Source organism: Arachis stenosperma, chromosome 6 (genome assembly GCF_014773155.1).
Source record: "Arachis stenosperma cultivar V10309 chromosome 6, arast.V10309.gnm1.PFL2, whole genome shotgun sequence".
In the NCBI taxonomy this organism is placed as follows: domain Eukaryota; kingdom Viridiplantae; phylum Streptophyta; class Magnoliopsida; order Fabales; family Fabaceae; genus Arachis; species Arachis stenosperma.
Window position 1 is genome coordinate 31691229 of NC_080382.1, and position 21103 is coordinate 31712331.

General features: G+C 38.5%; 1 protein-coding gene across 1 annotated transcript; it reads left to right on the forward strand.

The window, feature by feature from the left end:
- The first annotated feature begins 14814 nt into the window (after positions 1-14814).
- Positions 14815-15576, forward strand: LOC130933949 (uncharacterized). Its single transcript, XM_057863542.1, has one exon. The coding sequence runs from the start codon at positions 14815-14817 to the stop codon at positions 15574-15576; it is 762 nt and encodes a 253-aa protein (XP_057719525.1).
- The last annotated feature ends 5527 nt before the right edge of the window (positions 15577-21103 follow it).

The window sequence follows — 21103 nt, forward strand, 5'->3', positions numbered from 1 at the left end:
GTGTTTTGCGCACCAAAGTCGCGCCAAGCATGCACCAGCCGCACCAATCTTCCGCACCAAGCATCAATTTTCTGCCCTGCCCTCCACAAGGGCAGGGCAGCCTCCTGGGAGTCACAATTTTGGGCCGAAAAATTCAATTAAAAATCCAATTGAATTCATTTCTTCACCAAATCAAAAGCCCATCCAAATCCCAATATCCAAGAATAGAAAGTGTATAAATAGGAGTTAGTTTGATGTAATTAGGACCTTTAATTTTTGAAACTTTTACTTTTGCACTTTTACCTTCACTTTTGAATTTTACCTTTCTTTTGAAGCTTTGGCAATTGTTCTTGGAACTTTACTGAGAATTCTGAGAATTGGGGAGGAGAATTGATCTCTCTTCTTCCTCATTCTTGCCTGAGCACTTCTAATCTTCTGTTTTTGAGTTTTGGGTGTGAGAAATTGAGGAAATTCTGTCTCAATTCCCATTCAAACTCTCTTTAAATCTTCTCTGCATAATTCAATTCAATTTCAATTTCCTTTACTGCTTCTTCTTTAAATTTTCTGTCAATTGCTTTGATAACTCAGATCTGGGAAGGAAATTGAGTTTTAGGCTCTGCTACCTAAGCTCTTGAGTCCTGAGATCAAAATTCACTTTGGGTTCTTCTGTGAACCTTGCTGCACTTTACTTTACTTTCTGTTTAAGCTTGCATTGCCTCTAATTCAATTCCTTTTCAATTAATTGTTGCAATTTACTTTCTCTTTGTTTAGATTCTGCAATCCCAGTCCTCAATTCCCTTTTACATTCAAGCAATTTACATTTCTTGCCATTTAAGTTACTGCAATTTACCTTTCTTGCACTTTAAGCTTCAGTCATTTAGTTTCTTATTCTTTAAGATTCTGCAAGTTTACTTCTCTGCTTTATAATTTACTGCACATTTCCCTTTCCCCTTTACATTCCAAGAAATTTATCTTCTGTTAAACACCAATCACTCAACCAACACTTGATTCGCTTGACTAAACCAACCACTAAACTAAAATTGCTCAATCCTTCAATCCCTGTGGGATCGACCTCACTCATGTGAGTTATTATTACTTGATGCGACCCGGTACACTTGCCGGTGAGTTTTGTGTTGGATCGTTTTCCACACATCAAGTTTTTGGCGCCGTTGCCGGGGATTGAAATAGATTGACAATGATTAAGTGAAGTGGAGGTCTAGATTGAGCACTTTTCTTTTCTGTTATTCTAATTCCTACTAACACACTAACTGTTTGAATTTTTGCTTAAACTAACTAAAACCTCATTCTAGCAATAGATTGAAGTTTTATTGATTTTCTGGGTTTGTGTGTTTATTGTTGTGTGTTTGTATGTCAGGTACTGGAAGATCTTCCCCTATCCTCTCTGAAATTGATCAAAGAACTCTTCGGAGAATAAGAAGAGCCAAAAGAGGGAAGAACGTTGTTGGAGAAGAAGAATCTGAGGAGGAATTCCAAGAAATGGAAGGAGATACCAATCAACCAGGAGAAGGAGCCAACAATAATCAACAACAGAGAAGAGTCTTGGCTTCATACACATTTGCAAATGCTAGGCATTGTGGGAGTAGCATTCTTCCTCCCAATGTCAATGCAAACAATTTTGAACTCAAGCCACAACTCATCACTCTGGTTCAAAACAATTGTTCTTTTGGAGGAGGGCCTTTGGAGGATCCAAACCAACATTTGTCTACTTTCTTGAGAATCTGTGACACAGTGAAAACAAATGGTGTACCCCCTGATAGCTACAAGTTGCTGCTCTTCCCATTTTCTCTCAGAGACAAAGCCACTCAATGGCTAGAGACCTTTCCAAAAGAAAGCATCAACACTTGGGATGACTTGGTGAGCAAGTTTCTTGCCAAATTTTATCCCCCTCAAAGAATCCTAAGGTTGAAGACTGAGGTTCAAACGTTCACTCAATTGGAGGCTGAGAACTTATATGAAGCATGGGAGAGATATAAAGCTCTATTGAGGAAATGTCCACCAGAGATGTTCACTGAGTGGGACAAGTTGCAGAACTTCTATGAGGGACTCACTCTTAAAGCTCAAGAAGCTCTTGATCACTCTACCGGAGGCTCATTACAACTCATGAAGACCACAGAGGAAGCTCGAAACCTCATTGATATGGTGGCCAACAACCAATATTTCTTTGCTCATCAAAGACAACGCCAACCATCACAGAGAAGAGGAGTAATGGAGTTGGAAGGAGTTGATTCTATTCTGGCTCAGAACAAGATGATGCAGCAGCAGATTCAACAACAATTTGAGCAAATGGCCAAAAGGATTGATGGCTTGCAAGTTGTAGCAGTGAGCACCACAAGCCAACCACCAACTACTTGGGTGCAAAGTGAAGAAACTCAAGAAGAGCAACAGCAAGAGCAAGTTCAATACATGCACAACCAAAATCCTGGAACAAATGAAGTTTATGGAGATACTTACAATCCATCTTGGAAGAACCATCCCAACCTCAGATGGGGAGACAACCACAATCAAAACCAACAACCATGGCAAAGAAACACAAGTCAGAACAATTGGAAAAACACAAACCACAACCCCCAGCCAAACACTAACCAAAACTCATACAGAAAACCACAAAACAACTACCCAAATGCTAACCAATACCCACCCAATAACCACCCAACTAACCAAAACACTTATCAACATCCATCAATACCCCAAAATCAACCCATCTCACAAGACTCACAGAGAATCACCAATCTAGAGCTGCTCATGGAGAAACTGATGAAGAACCAAGAATTAACAACAAAGAACCAAGAAGCCTCCATGAAGAACCTAGATAGGCAGATTGGACAAATCTCCAAGAAGATTTCTGTTGAAAAACCATCAAGTTCACTACCTAGTGATACCATTCCTAACCCAAAGGAAGAATGCAAGGTCGTGCAACTAAGAAGTGGAAAAGTGTTAACAGATGGTAACCAAGGAGCAACCAAGCATAATGACACTGAGCCAACAAAGAATGATGAAGCCATCAACAAAGACATCACAAGCAAGAATGTCCCAGAAAAACTCACAGAGGAAGACAACAAACCACAGAATTTGAAGAAAGGAAAGAAGATCCTGGAAGAACCAATTCCAAAACAACATCAAGTGGAGAAGAGCTCAGCATCACCACTACCTTATCCACAGAGATTTCACAAGGAAACAAAGGATCAGCATTTCCATAAATTTCTTGAGACTTTTAAGAAGTTGGAGATCAACATACCTTTAGCTGAAGCTTTGGAGCAAATGCCTCTGTACGCCAAGTTCTTAAAGGAGCTCATCAACAAGAAAAGAGATTGGAATGAGAAGGAAATGGTGATGCTTAGTGAAGAATGCAGTGCACTCATTAAAAAGGGACTCCCTCCCAAGCTTGAAGACCCTGGAGGTTTCTTCTTACCATGCACTATTGGAAACCTATTCATTAACAAGGGGATGTGTGATCTAGGAGCCAGCATAAATCTAATCCCATATTCTCTAGTGAAAAAGCTGGGCATAGAGGAGGTGAAACCAACACAGATGTCCTTGGAATTGGTGGATCAATCGGTAGTGTATCCTAAAGGGCTAATTGAGAACCTTTTAGTTAAGGTTGACAAGTTCATCTATCCGGCAGATTTTGTGATCCTAGATTCTTCAGAAAATGGAAGTGATTCCATAATACTTGGTCGACCATTTCTAGCCACTGCTAGAGCCATTGTGGATATAGAGCAGGGAGAGTTAACCCTCAGGATGCATGAGGAGAGCATCATACTGAAAGTCTTTCCAGAATTACAAAGGGATGAAGAAACAAGCAAAATGAGTGATGATCTCCTTCCAAGGTAATCAACCGACAAAGCAGTAGAACAGAAAAACAAGCAGATGCAAGAAGAAAAAGGAATTCAAAAGGAAGCAGGGGTGATAAATAAGAAGGAAGGTATCACAACTCAAGTCACTGTCAAGAAAGAAAGATCAACAAGAAAGAAAAAGATGAAGAGCAAGAAAAAGGCTCATAAAGGGTGGAAGAACAAGAGAATCCCAACTGAAGGATTTTCTAAAGGTGATAAAGTGCAACTAGTATATCAACAACAGGGAGCAGAAGATTATTACACTGTCAACCAAATACTTTCTCTTGAGCATATGGAAATTGAGCATCAAGGCACACGAAGAAAGCTGACAGTGAGAGGTGACAAGTTGAGACATCACCAACATCAACCACCTTAAAGGGAAGTCCAATGTCAAGCTAGTGACAATAAAAGAGCGCTTCATGGGAGGCAACCCATGATTTAAAATTTCTGTCTTCTCTTAAATAAGCTATGATTTCCTGAGTATGATTTTGAACTTTCATATTTGATAAATGCACATTTTAGAGCATAAGTCAGACTTCTAAGTTTGGTGTCCCTTAAGGCACACTTAATTTTTGATTTTCAAAAAGAGAGGGAGTTATTCTTAGAACATATGCATAATTCTTCTTGAGGAAGCATATGACCAAACACTAAGTTTGGTGTCTGCATGTGTAACAATGTTCAGAGGATCATTTCCCAATCATGGATTCAAAACCATACACAAAGGGATCATGCATCAAACTTTTAAAATGCATCAATTGTGAAGAATGGTTTGCATTGCTAAGCCATCCCCTCAATAAAAGATAAGTTTGGTGTTCACCAACCTTTAACATCTTTAATTAAGGGACACAATTGACCATGAAAATATTTTTCATAATAATAAACAAAACAAAACAATTCTTTTCATTTAATACAAATTAATTGTCAACGGCCATATTGATGATCTAAGGCTAGCTATCTTGATTCTTGCAGGAGAAAAAGATTAAGATAAACGCAAGGAGGGGCCACGGCTAGGAGAAGCTATGTGAGGGAAGTCACATGTGCCTAGGAGAACGCGCTCATGGGGAACAAAATCTGCATGCATGCAACATTGAACACCTAAATGCATGCAACCAATGGAAGAAGGATCCTCGTCAAGCCTCAACAATGCATGCAGACCGTCCATTCCATGAGTCCTCTGGATGAACAATTCAATCTCAGCCCTTCATGAGCACAAACGGATTCTTCATACATTCATTCATTGTGGTTTCGATGGGAAGCTTGAAGACTTGGCCTATAAGTAGCCGTTGGCACCAACACGGCATACACATTCTCATTCAAGCCACTTTCATATGAAAACCATACTCTCTTCCACTTCCAAAGCCAACAATATTCCCTTACCTCACAACAGAACCGAACCAAAACTCTTCCCAAACACAACACACATTTCTTCCACTCTCACTTTTTCTTTCTTCTTACCTCAAATCTGATGGCATCTTCAAGTTCAAAAAGAAGGCCGGGAAAGGAACCTATGGTAACCGAACCTCCATCCTTTGATGCAACCAAATTTAGATCCCAATTCCATGAAGGGAGATATCATAGGTTCATGGAGGCAAAGAATGTCATCTATGAGAAAGGTCTTGATTTAAGGGAAGGAGAATACCCCATCATGTGGCAAATTACTAGAGAAAGAAGGTGGGAACTCTTGTGTGCTCCTCTAACTGACATCAGTGCAGTTATGATTAGGGAGTTCTATGCAAATGCTGTGAAGGAAAATAAAGATAGTGCTCCTTACACAAGTTATGTCAGAGGAGTTGAAGTGAGCTTCAGTCCTGCAGCCATCACAAGAGCCCTCAAGTTGAGAACCATAACCTATGCAGAGCCTAGTTATGAGGCTAGATTGCAAATGGAAAATAATCCTGATGAGATATTGCAGGGGTTATGTGTGGAGAATACTAATTGGGAAAGAGATTCAAAGGGAGTTCCAAGTCACATAAGGAGGCTAAATCTCACTCCTGTGGCTAAGGGATGGTATGAAATAGTGAGGAGATCTATCCTTCCTACTGGAAACGCCTCTTGGGTCACAATCAAACGAGCACTCTTGACATACTGCATCTTGCATGGAGGTGAGATCAACCTCGCACAACTCATAGCTGACAGTATTCAAGAAATGGCCAATAGCACAAGCAAATCAAAGGGTCTTGGACATCCAAGTACCATCCTCAGGTTATGTGACAAAGCTGGAGTAATTTTTGAAGATGAGGGTACAACAAAAGTGAAGAAAGGAAAATGGATTACCAAGAAGAGCATGGAGGGAACGAATGAAGAAGATAATCCCGAGGGGGTGGTAGCTCCCAAGCAAAGGAGATCACAAAGAGAGGAAGGACGAAATCAAGCTCATGATGCCATAGACATGATCCAATTACAAAGATCAATTGAAGAATTATCTCAGCAACTCATGCAGGCTCAACAAGGCCAAAATCAAGGGGGCCAAGTGCAATATCTAGAGCCCCATCCAGAATTTATGGAGCAATTTTTGAAAGAAAAAGAGGAACGAGAAGCTTGGCAGCATCAAATGGAGGAGAAACAAGAGAGATGGCAACAACAAATGATGACTCAGCAGCAAGAATTTCAAGCACAGATTCTTGAAGGACAAAAAGAGCAATACAAAGAGTTCAAAGAATCATATGATAAGCTGTATTTTAGTCAAGCTAAAGCAGGGGAATATAGTCACAACCTATATCAATGGAAGAATGTTCATCATACCATGGGAGAAGTGAGACACGTACAAAGAATGGAGAATGATGAAAACATGCAAGCAAGGTTGGAGTACTTGACCCACAATTTGCCAACACTCAATCATGAGATCAAGCCATTTGAGCAGTGCCCTGAATTCTTAGCCAAGCAACAAGCAAGATCTCATCAATATACTGAGTCAACCTTTAAAAGATTGGAAGATGTTGGGCTATCAGGACTCTTAGATTCTGTTTGGGGAAGAAGATGTCCTGGTGAAGAGATCCGAGATTATTCCAAGACAGAAAAGAGGAAGAAAAGAAAGGGAGAATCAAGCAGCAGCCATGACCATTAGAAGGTGGCAAAGTTCTTTCATATTTCCTCTTTCATGTCTTTAATAAGGAGATGCATGTCTGAAACATGATATGCCTCCATCAATTATTTCTTTTATTCTATGCAATTTTTGTTCTTTGCTTTTCATTTCAGTTAGTTAATAAATAGCTAGAAAAATGCTAAACCTGCATAATGCTTGTTATCCATCACTTAGCTTTAAATTTTGTTTCCCATATGCTTGAATAAAAGAGTTTGGTTTGAATTGAAAAGTAAAATATCCAATGTTGCATAAGCATGAATGGAAGTTGGTGGTGGTATATGTGTTTGATTAAATGCATAACTCATGAAATAATTGTTGTATAATATCATTCTCATTCAAATGTGAGTTAGCTTGCGGTTACAAAGACTCTCATTAATAATGAAAAAGCCCTTGGTAACAAAAACAGAAAGAAAAAGGAAAGAAAAAGCCAAAATGGCAAGAAAAACAAAGAATAAAGGTTGGACACCAATAGCTTGGACCCTAGGATATATGCCTGTGGTGTTCTTGTACTAAGATCTGCTTGGATGAGTAAATTCTAAGGGGTATTTTAAAACCCGGTCACTTAGATCAACTGATTTGGGATGGCCAATTGAAAATCCACAATAAGGAGCAACTTAGATACAAAACATTTAGTTATCCAAAGAGATGCTGGGCATCAATGATCCTAGGAAGAATTAATGAGCCATGTGTCTGTGGTGGAAAGATGTTGAGCAAAAGAAAAGAAAATAAAGCCAAAGGCAATGCTGCAGCATTTGACACCAAACCTCTAAAAGAATAATAAGCTTGTTGAGCATTGTAAGCCAAGAAAAGTTAACAAGGGAGGAATCAAAAAGTGAGTCTTATAACAGCAAGTTTAGCAAACCTTTGATGCAAAATGTGTATTATGCAGCAGCAACAATAAATGAGTTGTCATTGTCTGCACAAAGATCCCATAGATCAAGTTCTGCTATCTGCATAATAAGGATAAGTGTCCTTTTCTTATTCATTTCATTTACTCTTAGTTTTGATGCTTGCTTGGGAAAAAGCAAGATTTAAGTTTGGTGTTGTGATGACAAGTCATCATATACCCATTTTTCAAGCTAATTTCACTTGTTTTGTTAGCATTTATGCACTTTCTTGCATCCTAAGTAAGTGATTTGGAGTGAAAATGCACAACTTCTTTAAATCAAGCAACCACCATGAAATTAATGTTAAATCATGAGGTTTAAGCTAATTTTAATTGAATTTTAATTGATTTATAAGCCTCTTGAATTTAGTGATACTTGGAGTGGTTGTTTTGGTTTATTATAGGTGAAGAAAAGAAAAGAAAAGGAAAAGCGTGGCCTAAGAAGTGTAGCCCAAGGAAAGGAAAGTGTGGCAAAAGAGAGAAGAAGCGTGCCGCATGCAAAGGGGGAGGCAACATTGCCCTCCACAAGGGCACACTGCCCTCTAGGAGGGCAACATAAGATGACCAAGCAAGGAAGGCAACTCTGCCCTGCCCACTACAAGGGCAGAGCACAAAATGTGCCTTGAGATCAAGAGGAAGAGAACCTTGTCCTGCCCTTGTGGAGGGCAGAATCGGGCTCTCCAAGGAAGAAATTCAAAGAAAAAATGTCACCCATGCATGCTAGAAGGATCGAACAAGGAACCATGAAGGGGCAAGGAACTAATGTTGAGTGCCGTGCCAAGAAGCCAAGGAAATTAATTGAGCGTGTGCTCCAGCCAAGAATCGAACACGGGAGTGCAATTTGGAAACACTGCCCTGCCCTCCGCGAGGGCAGGGCAGCATTTGGTTGGCACACAACTTTGGCGCATCGAGAAATGATTCTGGCGCACCAATCCTCGTCCCTGGCAACACCAACGCGCACCACGCACAAGCTGGCAGCACCATATTTTTCTGCCCTGCCCTCCGCGCGGGCAGGGCAGTGTTTTGCGCACCAAAGTCGCGCCAAGCATGCACCAGCCGCACCAATCTTCCGCACCAAGCATCAATTTTCTGCCCTGCCCTCCACAAGGGCAGGGCAGCCTCCTGGGAGTCACAATTTTGGGCCGAAAAATTCAATTAAAAATCCAATTGAATTCATTTCTTCACTAAATCAAAAGCCCATCTAAATCCCAATATCCAAGAATAGAAAGTGTATAAATAGGAGTTAGTTTGATGTAATTAGGACCTTTAATTTTTTAAACTTTTACTTTTGCACTTTTACCTTCACTTTTGAATTTTACCTTTCTTTTGAAGCTTTGGCAATTGTTCTTGGAACTTTACTGAGAATTCTGAGAATTGGGGAGGAGAATTGATCTCTCTTCTTCCTCATTCTTGCCTGAGCACTTCTAATCTTCTGTTTTTGAGTTTTGGGTGTGAGAAATTGAGGAAATTCTGTCTCAATTCCCATTCAAACTCTCTTTAAATCTTCTCTGCATAATTCAATTCAATTTCAATTTCCTTTACTGCTTCTTCTTTAAATTTTCTGTCAATTGCTTTGATAACTCAGATCTGGGAAGGAAATTGAGTTTTAGGCTCTGCTACCTAAGCTCTTGAGTCCTGAGATCAAAATTCACTTTGGGTTCTTCTATGAACCTTGCTGCACTTTACTTTACTTTCTGTTTAAGCTTGCATTGCCTCTAATTCAATTCCTGCTCAATTAATTGTTGCAATTCACTTTCTCTTTGTTTAGATTCTGCAATCCCAGTCCTCAATTCCCTTTTACATTCAAGCAATTTACATTTCTTGCCATTTAAGTTACTGTAATTTACCTTTCTTGCACTTTAAGCTTCAGTCATTTAGTTTCTTATTCTTTAAGATTCTGCAAGTTTACTTCTCTGCTTTATAATTTACTGCACATTTCCCTTTCCCCTTTACATTCCAAGCAATTTATCTTCTGTTAAACACCAATCACTCAACCAACACTTGATTCGCTTGACTAAACCAACCACTAAACTAAAATTGCTCAATCCTTCAATCCCTGTGGGATCGACCTCACTCATGTGAGTTATTATTACTTGATGCGACCCGGTACACTTGCCGGTGAGTTTTGTGTTGGATCGTTTTCCACACATCAGTATCCAATTATGATACTCAAACAAGTTAGTAAAATTCAAATCGTTTAAATCCAATTTGTTCAAATTAACTAGTTTGGCAGGACATAGAGGACGTTTGAAAATATTTTTTTTATAAAACATCCAGTTTATGAAATTTTGAACACAGATTTCATCAAAAAGTTCTCTAAAAAGTTTAAAGTAGAAAGATTTGTAAGCAAGTGGTGTCACTGAAGAGGTTTTCAAATAGAATGGAGAGAAAAGTGAGACATCATAACATGGCTAGCAAAAGGAGAGTGGTGTTGCTCACTGCTATCGGGCTCATGCATGGGCCTCTTACCTTGAGAGGAAGAAGGAGCCAGGAAAGATACGGGATGGTGGTTTGTTGATTTAATGTGCGCTATGACAGGAGAAGAGGAATAAGGATTTCAGGTAAAGGAAAAAATAATTTAATGTGATATGATGATATAAGATAGAATAAAAAAGATTTTAAGAGAAAAAAATAAATAAAAAAGATATAAAAAAGTGGAAATAAGTCTAAGAGGAATTTCGCCAACCAAATGATCAATGAATCACATTACAAAAATGATCCAAATCATAAGCTTAATTTTTTATCAGTGGATGATTAACTAGAACCATCATTTACAAAAAGTCTTTGATATATCTGTAAGACAAAACATGAAATATAGTGATAGACCAAAAAATCAATTTAAATCAGAAAAACAAATAATTCACAGAGCAATTCTAAGCTTATAAAACCTCTATTCAACTAAATATTTGGTAAAAATATCAGCTAGCTAATCTTCAGACTTGACAAATTGAATGTCAATATTTCCATTGTGGATATATTCACTAATAGAATGATATTTAACTTCAATGTATTTTGTTCTAGAGTGTAAAACAGAAACTTTTGAAATGTTGATAGTACTCATGTTATCACACATTAGAGGAATATTATTAGAGGCGTTCAACTTATAGTCAACTAGTTGAGTTTTTAACCAAAAAGTTGAGAGCAACAAAGAGAGGCAGTGATCAGTGTATATTTTATATGCTTTTGGATACTATTTTTTTAATATTTTCAGTATATTTTGTTAAGTTTTATTTTGTTTTAGTAGGTTTTATTGAAAAATTTACTTTTTGGATACAACTTTGAGCTTTTGTGTTTTTCCTATGATTTTAGGTGAATTCTGGGTGAATTTGGCAAGTTTTGGCAAAGTCTGATTCAGAGGCAAAGAAAGCATAGCAGATGCTGTCAGATTCTGACCTCCATGCATTCAAACGAGCATTTCTGGTGCTACAGAGGTCTATATAAGGCGTTCTCAACGGCATTAGAAAGCTAACTTTCATAGATTTCCAGCAATAGATAATAGTCTATACCTTTCTCTGAAAATGATGGCCCAAAATGGGCGTTAAACGACCATACTACCCCCTTTATCGCGTTTAACGCCCCAAGAGGACTGAAACCAGCATTGAATGCCCAAGACTGGTGTTCAACGCTCCAAGGGGAGCAAGGAAGCAGCATATCTACCATCTAGTGGGCGTTCAATACCCACTCCTTCAATTTGGACGCCAAGCTCAACCTAAACATTCACCAAGTGGGCCCAGAAGTGGATTTTTGCACCTTTAGCCTAGTTTAGTTTATTTTTGTAATTTCTAATTATTATTAATATCTTTTTAGGTTTAGTATTAGTATATATAAGGGAAGATCACCATTGTTAAGGATCTTCACCACCATATTCAAACTTTTCACATTATTCTTTGTACAGTATGAGCAACTAAAGCTCCTAGGTTAAGGTTAGGAGCTCTACTGATTATTATGGATTAATGCAATTACTGTTCTACTTCAATCTATGTTTGATTCTATTCTATGATGCATTGCCATTCTTCATCCTTATAAATTTGGGGTGGAACAAAAGTATGACCTCCTATTCTACATGAGTTCTTTACGAGTCCTGACCCAGATAGTATTGATCTATAGTTTGAGAGTACATCACGGGTTTCAACAAGTTACATGGGCTAATTGGGATATGTGACATGAAATCCTGTTAGTTAGGGGTAATTGAGGTTCCTATGGCTCTAAAGGCTAGAATCATAGAGCGTCATTCTCTGGTCCAGAAGATCCAATCTTGTTTGTGGCGTTTTGACTAGGATCATCAAGAGATTGAATTGTGCACGCTTCACCCTCTCCCAGATTGATCTAGACTATTCGGGTGTTTGGTTTGGATCTAAGGAGATTGATGACCATGACCAATGGCTTAATCACTTACAGCCTTGCCATTGAAGGAATCATTTATCGTTTGAGTAGTTAGAATGACATGTTAATCCAGAAGAATAAGCATCTCTGAAACCTTAACTGATTTCTCACTACTGTTTCCACATTTTATTGTTATTGCTTGTTTATGCGCCTACAACAAACAACTATTTTTCTATTCACCTGACTAAGATCTGCAGGAGAACTACAGCTTGCTCAATCTGGCAATCATCGTGGGATTTGACCCTCACTCACCTGAGGTATTACTTGGACGACCCGGTGCACTTGTAGGTTCAGTTGTGCGAGTCACAAATTCGTGCACCAAGTTTTTGGCGCCATTGTCGGGGATTATTTGAGATTGACAAACTAACGGTTGTCTTGCTGCTTAGATCAGGTACTTTTACTGTTTTTTGTGTTTCTTGTTTTCCTTTTAAAATTTTTTTCAAAAAAAAAATATGTTCATCCTTAGTCATCGTTTTCTTTTGTTTGAGTCTTGTGTCAATTCTTAAGTTTAGGATCCCTTTGGTTTTCATTTCTTTTCTCAAGATTTTGAAAATTGTTCTGGTTTTTCTTTCTTTGTCTTCAAAATTTTGTTGATATTTTTCTTTGTTTGATTTCAAAATTTTTAAGTTTGGTGTCTTTTAATGTTTTTCCTTTTCAATTTTTCAAAAATTAGTGTTTTTGATTTCAAAAATTTTGAAGTTTGGTGTCAATCAAGTGTTCTTTTCTTTTCAATTTTAATTTTTCAAAAAATTTTAATTTAAAGTAAAAAATTTTAAGTTTGATGTCTTGATTAGTAATCTTGTTTCTGTTGTTTGTCTTTTTTATCTTTTCAAATCTTTATCTTATCTTTCCCTTTAATTTTAAAAAAGTTGTTATCTTATCTTTTCTTTTTAATTTGAAGTTTAAAATCTTTTAATTTCTAAAATCTTATCTTATCTTATCTCCCTTTACTCTTGACTTTTTCAAATTTTTAAATTTGAAATCTTTCTTTGAATTTCTCCCTTTAATTTCAAAACCTTTTAAAATCAAATTTTTTGTCTTAAATTTTAAAATCTTATCTTATTTTTTTTCTCTCTTTTAACTTTCTCTTTTTAATTTTTTAAATTTTAAAGATTCTTTTACAACTTCTTACTTTTTAAAATTTCAAATATTTTCAAAAATCAAATCTTTTATTTTCAATTCTCTCCTTGTTAGTTACTTGTTTGTTCCATTTTAATTTTAAAAGTTTGATTCTTTCTAATCCTTCTCTCTCTCTATTCTTTTTTCCGAAAACTTTCTTCTTCCTTCTCTCTCTATTTTTGAAAATTCATTTTAAATTAAAAGACATCTTTCTTTTCTTTTCTTTTCTTCTAATTCTCTCATAAGGAACTCTATACTCTGAGATGGAGACTCCTTTCTCTTCCTCTTCTTGGTTTCTTTCTTCATGTTTATGAATAGGAGCAAGGATAAAGAACCTTTCTTTGATCCAGATCCTGAACCTAAAAGGACTCTAAGAAGGTGTCTGTAACAAGCTCAAGCTAGCAGAGCCATAAGTAATCTCACAGGAGCTCTAGAACAAGAAGATGAAGATAATGGGGGTGACGTAAGAAAGGTCCTAGGATCTTACACTATACCCAATTCTGACTTCTATGGATGCAACATCTCCATTTCTGCCATTGGTGTAAAGAACTGAGTTGAAACCTCAACTGGTTGCTCTAGTACAACAGAACTGCTAGTTTCATGTACTTCCACAGGAAGATCCTAACAAATTCATATCTGACTTTCTGTAAATATATGACACTGTTAAGACTAATGTAGTAAATCTAGAAGTTTACAAGCTCATGCTCTTCCCTTTTGAAGTAATAGCCAGAGCAAGGCTATGGCTGGATTTTCAGCCTAAAGAAAGCACATACACCTGGGAGAAGGTGGTCAAGGGATTCTTGACCAAGTTCTTTCCACCTCAAAAGCTGAGCAAGCTTAGGGTGGAAGTACAAACCATCAGACAAAAAGAGGGTGAGTCCCTCTATGAAGCTTTGAAAAGATACAAGCAACTAATCAGAAGATTCCCTCCTGACATGATCTCTGATTGGACAATGTTAGATATCTTTTATGATAGTCTATCCGAGATGTCCAAGATGGCACTGGACCACTCTATAGGTGGATCCCTCCACTTAAAGAAGATGCCTGAAGAGGCGCAGGAGCTTATTGACATGGTTGCCAACAACCAGTACATGTACACTTCTGAGAGGAACCTTGCAAACAATGGGGCCACTTAGAAGAGAGCCCACCTAGAAGTAGGCACCTTAGATGCCATCTTGGCTCAAAACAAGCTCATGTTCCAGCAGATCAGCATGATCACTTAGCACTTGAGTGAGACGCAGAGCTCAGAGGCTTACTGTCTAGAGACAGCCTATGAGGTGGACACAGGTGATAACGCTTGGACCGCCATGGAGGAGGTGAACTACATGAGAAACCCCTCCAGAAACTCCAACAATAATCCCTATCCGAATACTTTCAATCAGAAATGGAGGAACCACCCTAATCTTGGGTGGAGAGATCAACAGAAGTCTCAACAAGGCTTCAGCAACAATCAGATTGGAATGAACCAGAACAGGTTCAATAACATACCATTCGAAACCTCTTAGCAGCAGATGGAGACACCCAGGCAGAGCCTCTCTGACGTAGCTGCAATAGTCTCTAACCTTTCCAAGACCACACACAGTTTTATGGCTGAAACTTGGTCCTCCATTCAAAACTTGGAGATACAGATTAGCCAGTTGAGCAAGAGGATCCCAGAGATCCCATCCAATACTCTTTCAAGCAACACAAAGGTAAACCCAAAGGAAGAGTGCAAGGCCCTCATGGTGGAGGTTGTGACCGAACCCAAAGAGGAGCCTGCTATTGAGGAGCTCAAGGAAATCAGAGCTCATGAGGAGACTAATAATGTTACCTTGCATGCCCCTTTGTTGAGAGAGGAACCTGAAGAATACACTTCTTCAAAAGAGTCTGAGGAGTCCAAGGAAGAGCAAATTGATCGGTACTTGGCAATACTTAAGAGGCTGAAGGCAAATTCTTCTCATAGAGAGGTGTTAGAAGAGGAAGATAAGGCTGTGATACTGGCCAAGGAATGCGGTACATTGGTCCAGAAGAAGCTCCCTCAAAAGCTACCGGATCCCGGAAGCTTCCTGATTCCTTGTACTATAGGGACCATCACCTTTGAGAAGGCACTATGTGACCTTGGCTCAAGCATCAATCTGATGCCTCTATTTGTAATAAAGAGGCTAGGAATTCTAGAGGTGCAGCGTGCCAAGATCTCATTAGAGATGGCAGACAAGTCCCTGAAAAGGGTATATGGCATGGTGGAAAATGTCCTAGTGAAGGTTGAAGACCTTTACATCCCTGCTGATTTTTAATCCTAAACAATGGGGAGGACAACGATGAATCCATCATCTTTAAAAGGCCTTTCCTAGCCACTGCTTAGGCCATTATTGATGTGAAAAGAGGAGAGCTAGTATTGAGACTTCATGAGGATTGCATCTTGTTCAAGATACCCAACCCTCAATCTTCCTCTGACAGAGGTGGTACCATTGTGCAACACATAATGTTTCAACCTTCCCTCTTAGGGCAAAGCTTTGCAGAACCCCAGACACCAACTCTAAATTTAGTGTTAGGCAACCATCATCAAGCACAGAGAAGGAAGGCATTGAGAAAAATGTACCTAAAGGCTGGAAGGACAGAAAGATCCCCACTGAAGGCCTCTCACCTGGCATGAGAGTTGTCTTCACCAAGAGTCTAGCCATTCCACACACAGTGAGTAGGATCCTGTCTCTAGAGCATGTGGAGCTCATTCATGAAAGCACAGGAAGAAAGTTCACTATAAGAGGTGAGGATCTTAGCCCCTACCTACTTCCGTAATGGAGCTGTCCGTCAAGCTAATGATGGTAAAAAAGCGCTTGTTGGGAGGCAACCCAACTATTAGTATAGTAATTTCTATTCCTTTTCATTTACTTTAGTTTGAATTTATAATTTAGTTTTTCTTTTGCTTTTTGCTATTTGTGATCATGTGTATCACTTAGAACAATGACAGAAACACTCAAAACTAAAAACATAACACACTGGGGAGAGTCCATTGCTGGCATTGAACGTCAGACAAGGAGAGAGCTGGGCGTTCAACGCCCACTAAGGAGCTGAGAAGACCCTCTCCTTGATCCCCTTTAGGCGTTTAACACCCATTGAGGAGGAATTGCTGGCATTGAATGCCAGACATGGAGCATTCTGGGTGTTCAACGCCCTAGAGGGAGAATATCTGGCGTTGAACGCCAGCCTGGGAGCAATACTGGGCGTTCAACGCCCTAAAGGGAGCAGCCAAGCCTACATCTTAACGCCCCTATGGGCATTCAAATCCCATTCCTGGCGTTGAACGCCAAGTAGGGGGCAGGCAGCTCGCAGTTTCAAGTTTCTCAGCCAGTGGGTCCCACAGAATTTCCACCTACCCCACTTTTCTCTCTCTCCTACTTTTTCTAAACGTTGAAACCTACACTCTATTTTTCCTCTTCTCCATAAACACTTTTCCCCAAGCCCATAATTAATCCTATCACTTTAATTCCCCACCAACCTCACCCACTTCAAATTCAAACCTTTCCCACCTATTCTTCCATCCCACATAACCGAACCCTAACCCTCCCACCCCTATAAATACCCTTCAATCCTTTTCTTATCCTCACACCTACACAATCCTCTGCCCTCTCTACATATTACACTTTTCAAACTTCTTATCCTCCTTTTTTCCTACCTACTTGGCTGAAGACTTCGTCCTCTTCTTCCTTTCTTTCTTCCTTCTTCTGCACTATTTCTCTTTTATTCCTTTTGCTCGAGGATGAGTAAAGGTTTTAAGTTTGGTGTTGGAAAAGCGCCACTTTTTGCTTTCCATTCATATCTATATGGCACCAAAGATTGGTGAAGCCTAAAGGAAGAGAAAGAGGCTACTGCTTCTTCTTCTGAACCTTGGGAATCATGGATATTCCTGAGGTGAGGCATAAAAGGGTGATTCCTGAGGTCCCCTTTAGGCTCAAGGAGAATGAGTATCTGGAAATCCTTGAAGAAATTTAGAGAAGGGATTGGGAAATTCTAGCCCATCCTATCTCAGCCGTTGGCACACTAATGGTGCAAGAATTCTACGCCAACGCTTGGGTCACAAAGGGGCATGACACTAGCGTAAACCCATAGCCCAAGAACTACCACACCATGGTTCGAGAGCAACTCTTGGACTTCAGCCCAGAAAGTATGGGGTTGGCGTTATAATTACCTCAATTGCAAGGTGACCCACATTCCTATGTAAAAAGGGTCAACTCTGATCAGAGGTTGGAGCAAGTGCTTGCGGACATCTATGTGGAGGGAGTCCAATGAAGGCTAGATGCACACGACAAGCCCTATCAACTGAGTAGGCTTAACCTCAAGCCAGTGGCTAGAGGATGGTTGGAGTTGGTGCAACGCTCCATCATCCCTATTAGTAACCGGTCCGAAGTTACTATTGATCGAGCAATAACGGTGCATTTTATCATGCTCAAAAATGAAGTGGAGGTGCACGAGGTAATCCCTCAAGAAATATACAAGGTAGCCACAAAAGCCTCCACCAAGGCAAGGCTAGCCTTCCCACACCTCATCCATCGCATGTGCAACTCGGCTGGAATTAACATTGCAGCTGACGCACTCATTGAGAAGGATAAGCCCATCACGAAGATGAGGATGGAGAATGTCAGAGAGCCAGCACATGAACCACAATAAGAGCCTGTGCAGCCAACTCCACCAGAGATCCCTGAGATGCATCAAGGAATGTATTTTCCTCCCCGTGAATATTGAGATCAACTGAATACCTCAATAGGGGAGCTGAGCTGAAATGTGGAGCAGCTGAGGGTGGAGCACATTGAGCACGCCACCATGAGATGAGAGAAGATCAGAGAAGGCTGACGGAGGAGCAGCTGAGGCAAGGACATGACATAGAGGAGCTCAAACGCTTCATTGGCTTTTCTAGAGGGAGCAGCAGGTGCCATCACTGAGGTTGTTGAGTCCCATTACATCTTTATCTGTTTTATTTCTGTTTTCATTGTACTTTTATTTATTGTCTGTTTTCTTTTCTAAGTTCATGATCACGTTTAGTAGTTTGTTATTTTCTTGTTTATTTTCTTATTTTAGTTCTGTTAAGATATCCTCTGTATCCTCACCATGCTTAAAAGAAAAATTATTTGAAAAAAAATTATTTGAAATGTACCAAACCATCAATTACAAAAATTGAACTAAAATTAAACCAAAAATCGAAAGAGAAATACTGATGAGCAGAGATTAGGCTATACTAATGCTACTACATTTCATAAAGAGTTAACCATACCAAACTGTTTATGATACTAAGGCTATTATTGGTTTTAAAATTGTAGAAACAGTTAAACAACTCCCAAAACTAATCGAACACACAGTCCATTACTACTATATATATTTGTAAATTGTATACACTTTATAGGCTCGAGGCAAAAACATGAAATCCATATGAGATTGAAACTACAACACAATGTCTCCCAATCTTGAGGCCATTATACATATACTTTATGGGATGGGTCACATATTTTAAACATTCTTTGGAGACAAGATCAGAACCAGAGTGAGAAAATTATGAGCAACACCCTTAGACATGTTATCATATTGCTTTTCTTCAAATTCAGAATGCCCGAAATTCAAATAATATTTCCCCTAACTTGATGAGAACTCGATTAACCAAATTTAATTTAAAAAAACAATTATTCTTTATTGCTTTAGTGGTAGTCAATTATATGAATATAAAGACATACGATGGAAACTGAAATTGAAATTTTCAAATTTATAATCAGACATGAAATTACAATTAACTAGAGATTTTAAGAAATAATAAAAGAGGATATTTATACAACATACATGCTTGTTACATAGACCTAGAGAAGCTTACAATATATGCTTAATCGAACTAAACATTCCTACTCGATTCCAAAGAAGGGGCTTTAACAAGAATAATTGCAGTAAGAACATGTATATATGGAAATCTGAACAGTGTTAAAGAATCAAGAAGATATTTACACTTGATTAATCCCGCTAAAGAAATAAGGGAAGATCTAAAGCACTAAAAAGTCCCCAATCACCCAACAAACAATAACAAATGTATCATCATCCTATTAAATACTCTAGGAACACTAAAACAGTAAAAGGTTTAAACACGATATAAAATAGATCAATCAGAACAAAAAAATAACAAATGTATCCTCATCTTATTCAATTTATTAAGCAAAGGAGACAAGCAGCAACAATATACATACATACATATATATATATATATATGACAAATAAATAAACCTTAAACTCCCAAACAAAAAATTCAGCAATAATTGCACAAACAATTGAACAAATAGACATACAAACTCAAAAGATTAACAATTTCAAAAAGTTTTAAACAACTGAACAAACCTTAACCCCCTCAATGTTGAAAAATTCAAAACAAACTAAACAGAGAAAGAGATTTTGTACAAAAGGTGGCGATGACAGAAGGAAGAAATGATGAGGCGACAGTGACAAAGCTGCACGAGGCAGCAACAATGACCGGGAAAGATGCTGCCGGAGACGGCGATGACACTACTGGTGGTGTTGATGATTTTAATGGACGTGGCGATGATGAGGGAAGACTAATTAGAAGAGGTCGCGACGATGATGAACGAGCATGGAGCAGAAGGTGCTGACGCTGTTGAATGAGCACGGTACAGGACGTGGCAACGTCGAGGTAGCGACAGTGACTGAGTGACAGTGACCAGTGATGAGAGTGAGTGAGTAAGTACGGCGGTGACCAGTAAAATGACAACGAATGGTGGCAATTGGGGGCTGATAGCAAGAGAGAAAGAGAAAGGGGAGAGAAGCGAGGTTGATGATGATGTAAAAATGGAAAAGAATGTTCTAAAAATTCAAATTTAGGATCAATTTTACCGGCAGATTTATCGTGAAGAAAATTCGCTGGTAATGCATAACCTGTGACCAAAAGGGTGCATTTCATTTTATTACGTTACCGTCGGATTTTTTCTTCCCTAAATTCGACAGTAATGATCAGACCATCTTTTCTTTTTTCCCTCCACTAATTACTGGAAAATTTACTGTCATAAAATTGAATCCACTGGTAAACTCGATGCTAACCTCCGACGCTAAATCTAACGGTATTCAGCATTTTTTTGTAGTGTTTTCTATCTATAACTCCATTTATAAATGCACATTTTACATCCATTTAAAATAATTTAAATCTTCGGTGTGCAGCATATTCAAGTAGCAATCTTATAGCTTCTATTCTGGCCACCTGCTCATCAAAATTAATTCCTTCTTCTTGGTTGAACCCCTGAGCTACTAGTCTAGCTTTGTTTCTTGCTATTGTTCCATTTTCTCCAAACTTGTTTATGAAAATCCATCTAATTCTTGTTACTTTATTTTCAATTGGCCTATGCACTAATATATATGCATGGTTTTCTCAAATTGTCATAGCTCTTCTTCCATTAATTTCACCTAAAATAGATCATCAAGAGCTTCTTCAATGTTATCAAGCTCAATAATTGAGATAAAGGCCATGTTATTTGAATTCATATTTTTAGTATTGATCTTGTAATTCTTCACATTGATAGGTCTCCAATAATAAATTCATAAGGATATTTTGAATGAGATATCCATTTTTTAGGTTTAGTTTGAGTACTAGTTATTCCAGAGTCAGAGGCCTCATTATTGCCTTCTGTTATAGTGATTTCAACAAGAGTAGCAGGAGATAAAATAGAATTGTCTCCTACAACATTCTTGAGAGTTTTTAGAGTAGGAACTTGTTTTGGATTTGTGATGACTTGAGTAGCATCAATAATTGAAATATCTTCACAATCATGTTTAGAAACACTTAAG

Coding starts and splice junctions, on each gene's coding strand:
- LOC130933949 (XM_057863542.1), top strand. CDS start 14,815: ATGGAGACACCCAGGCAGAGCCTCTCTGACGTAGCTGCAATAGTCTCT.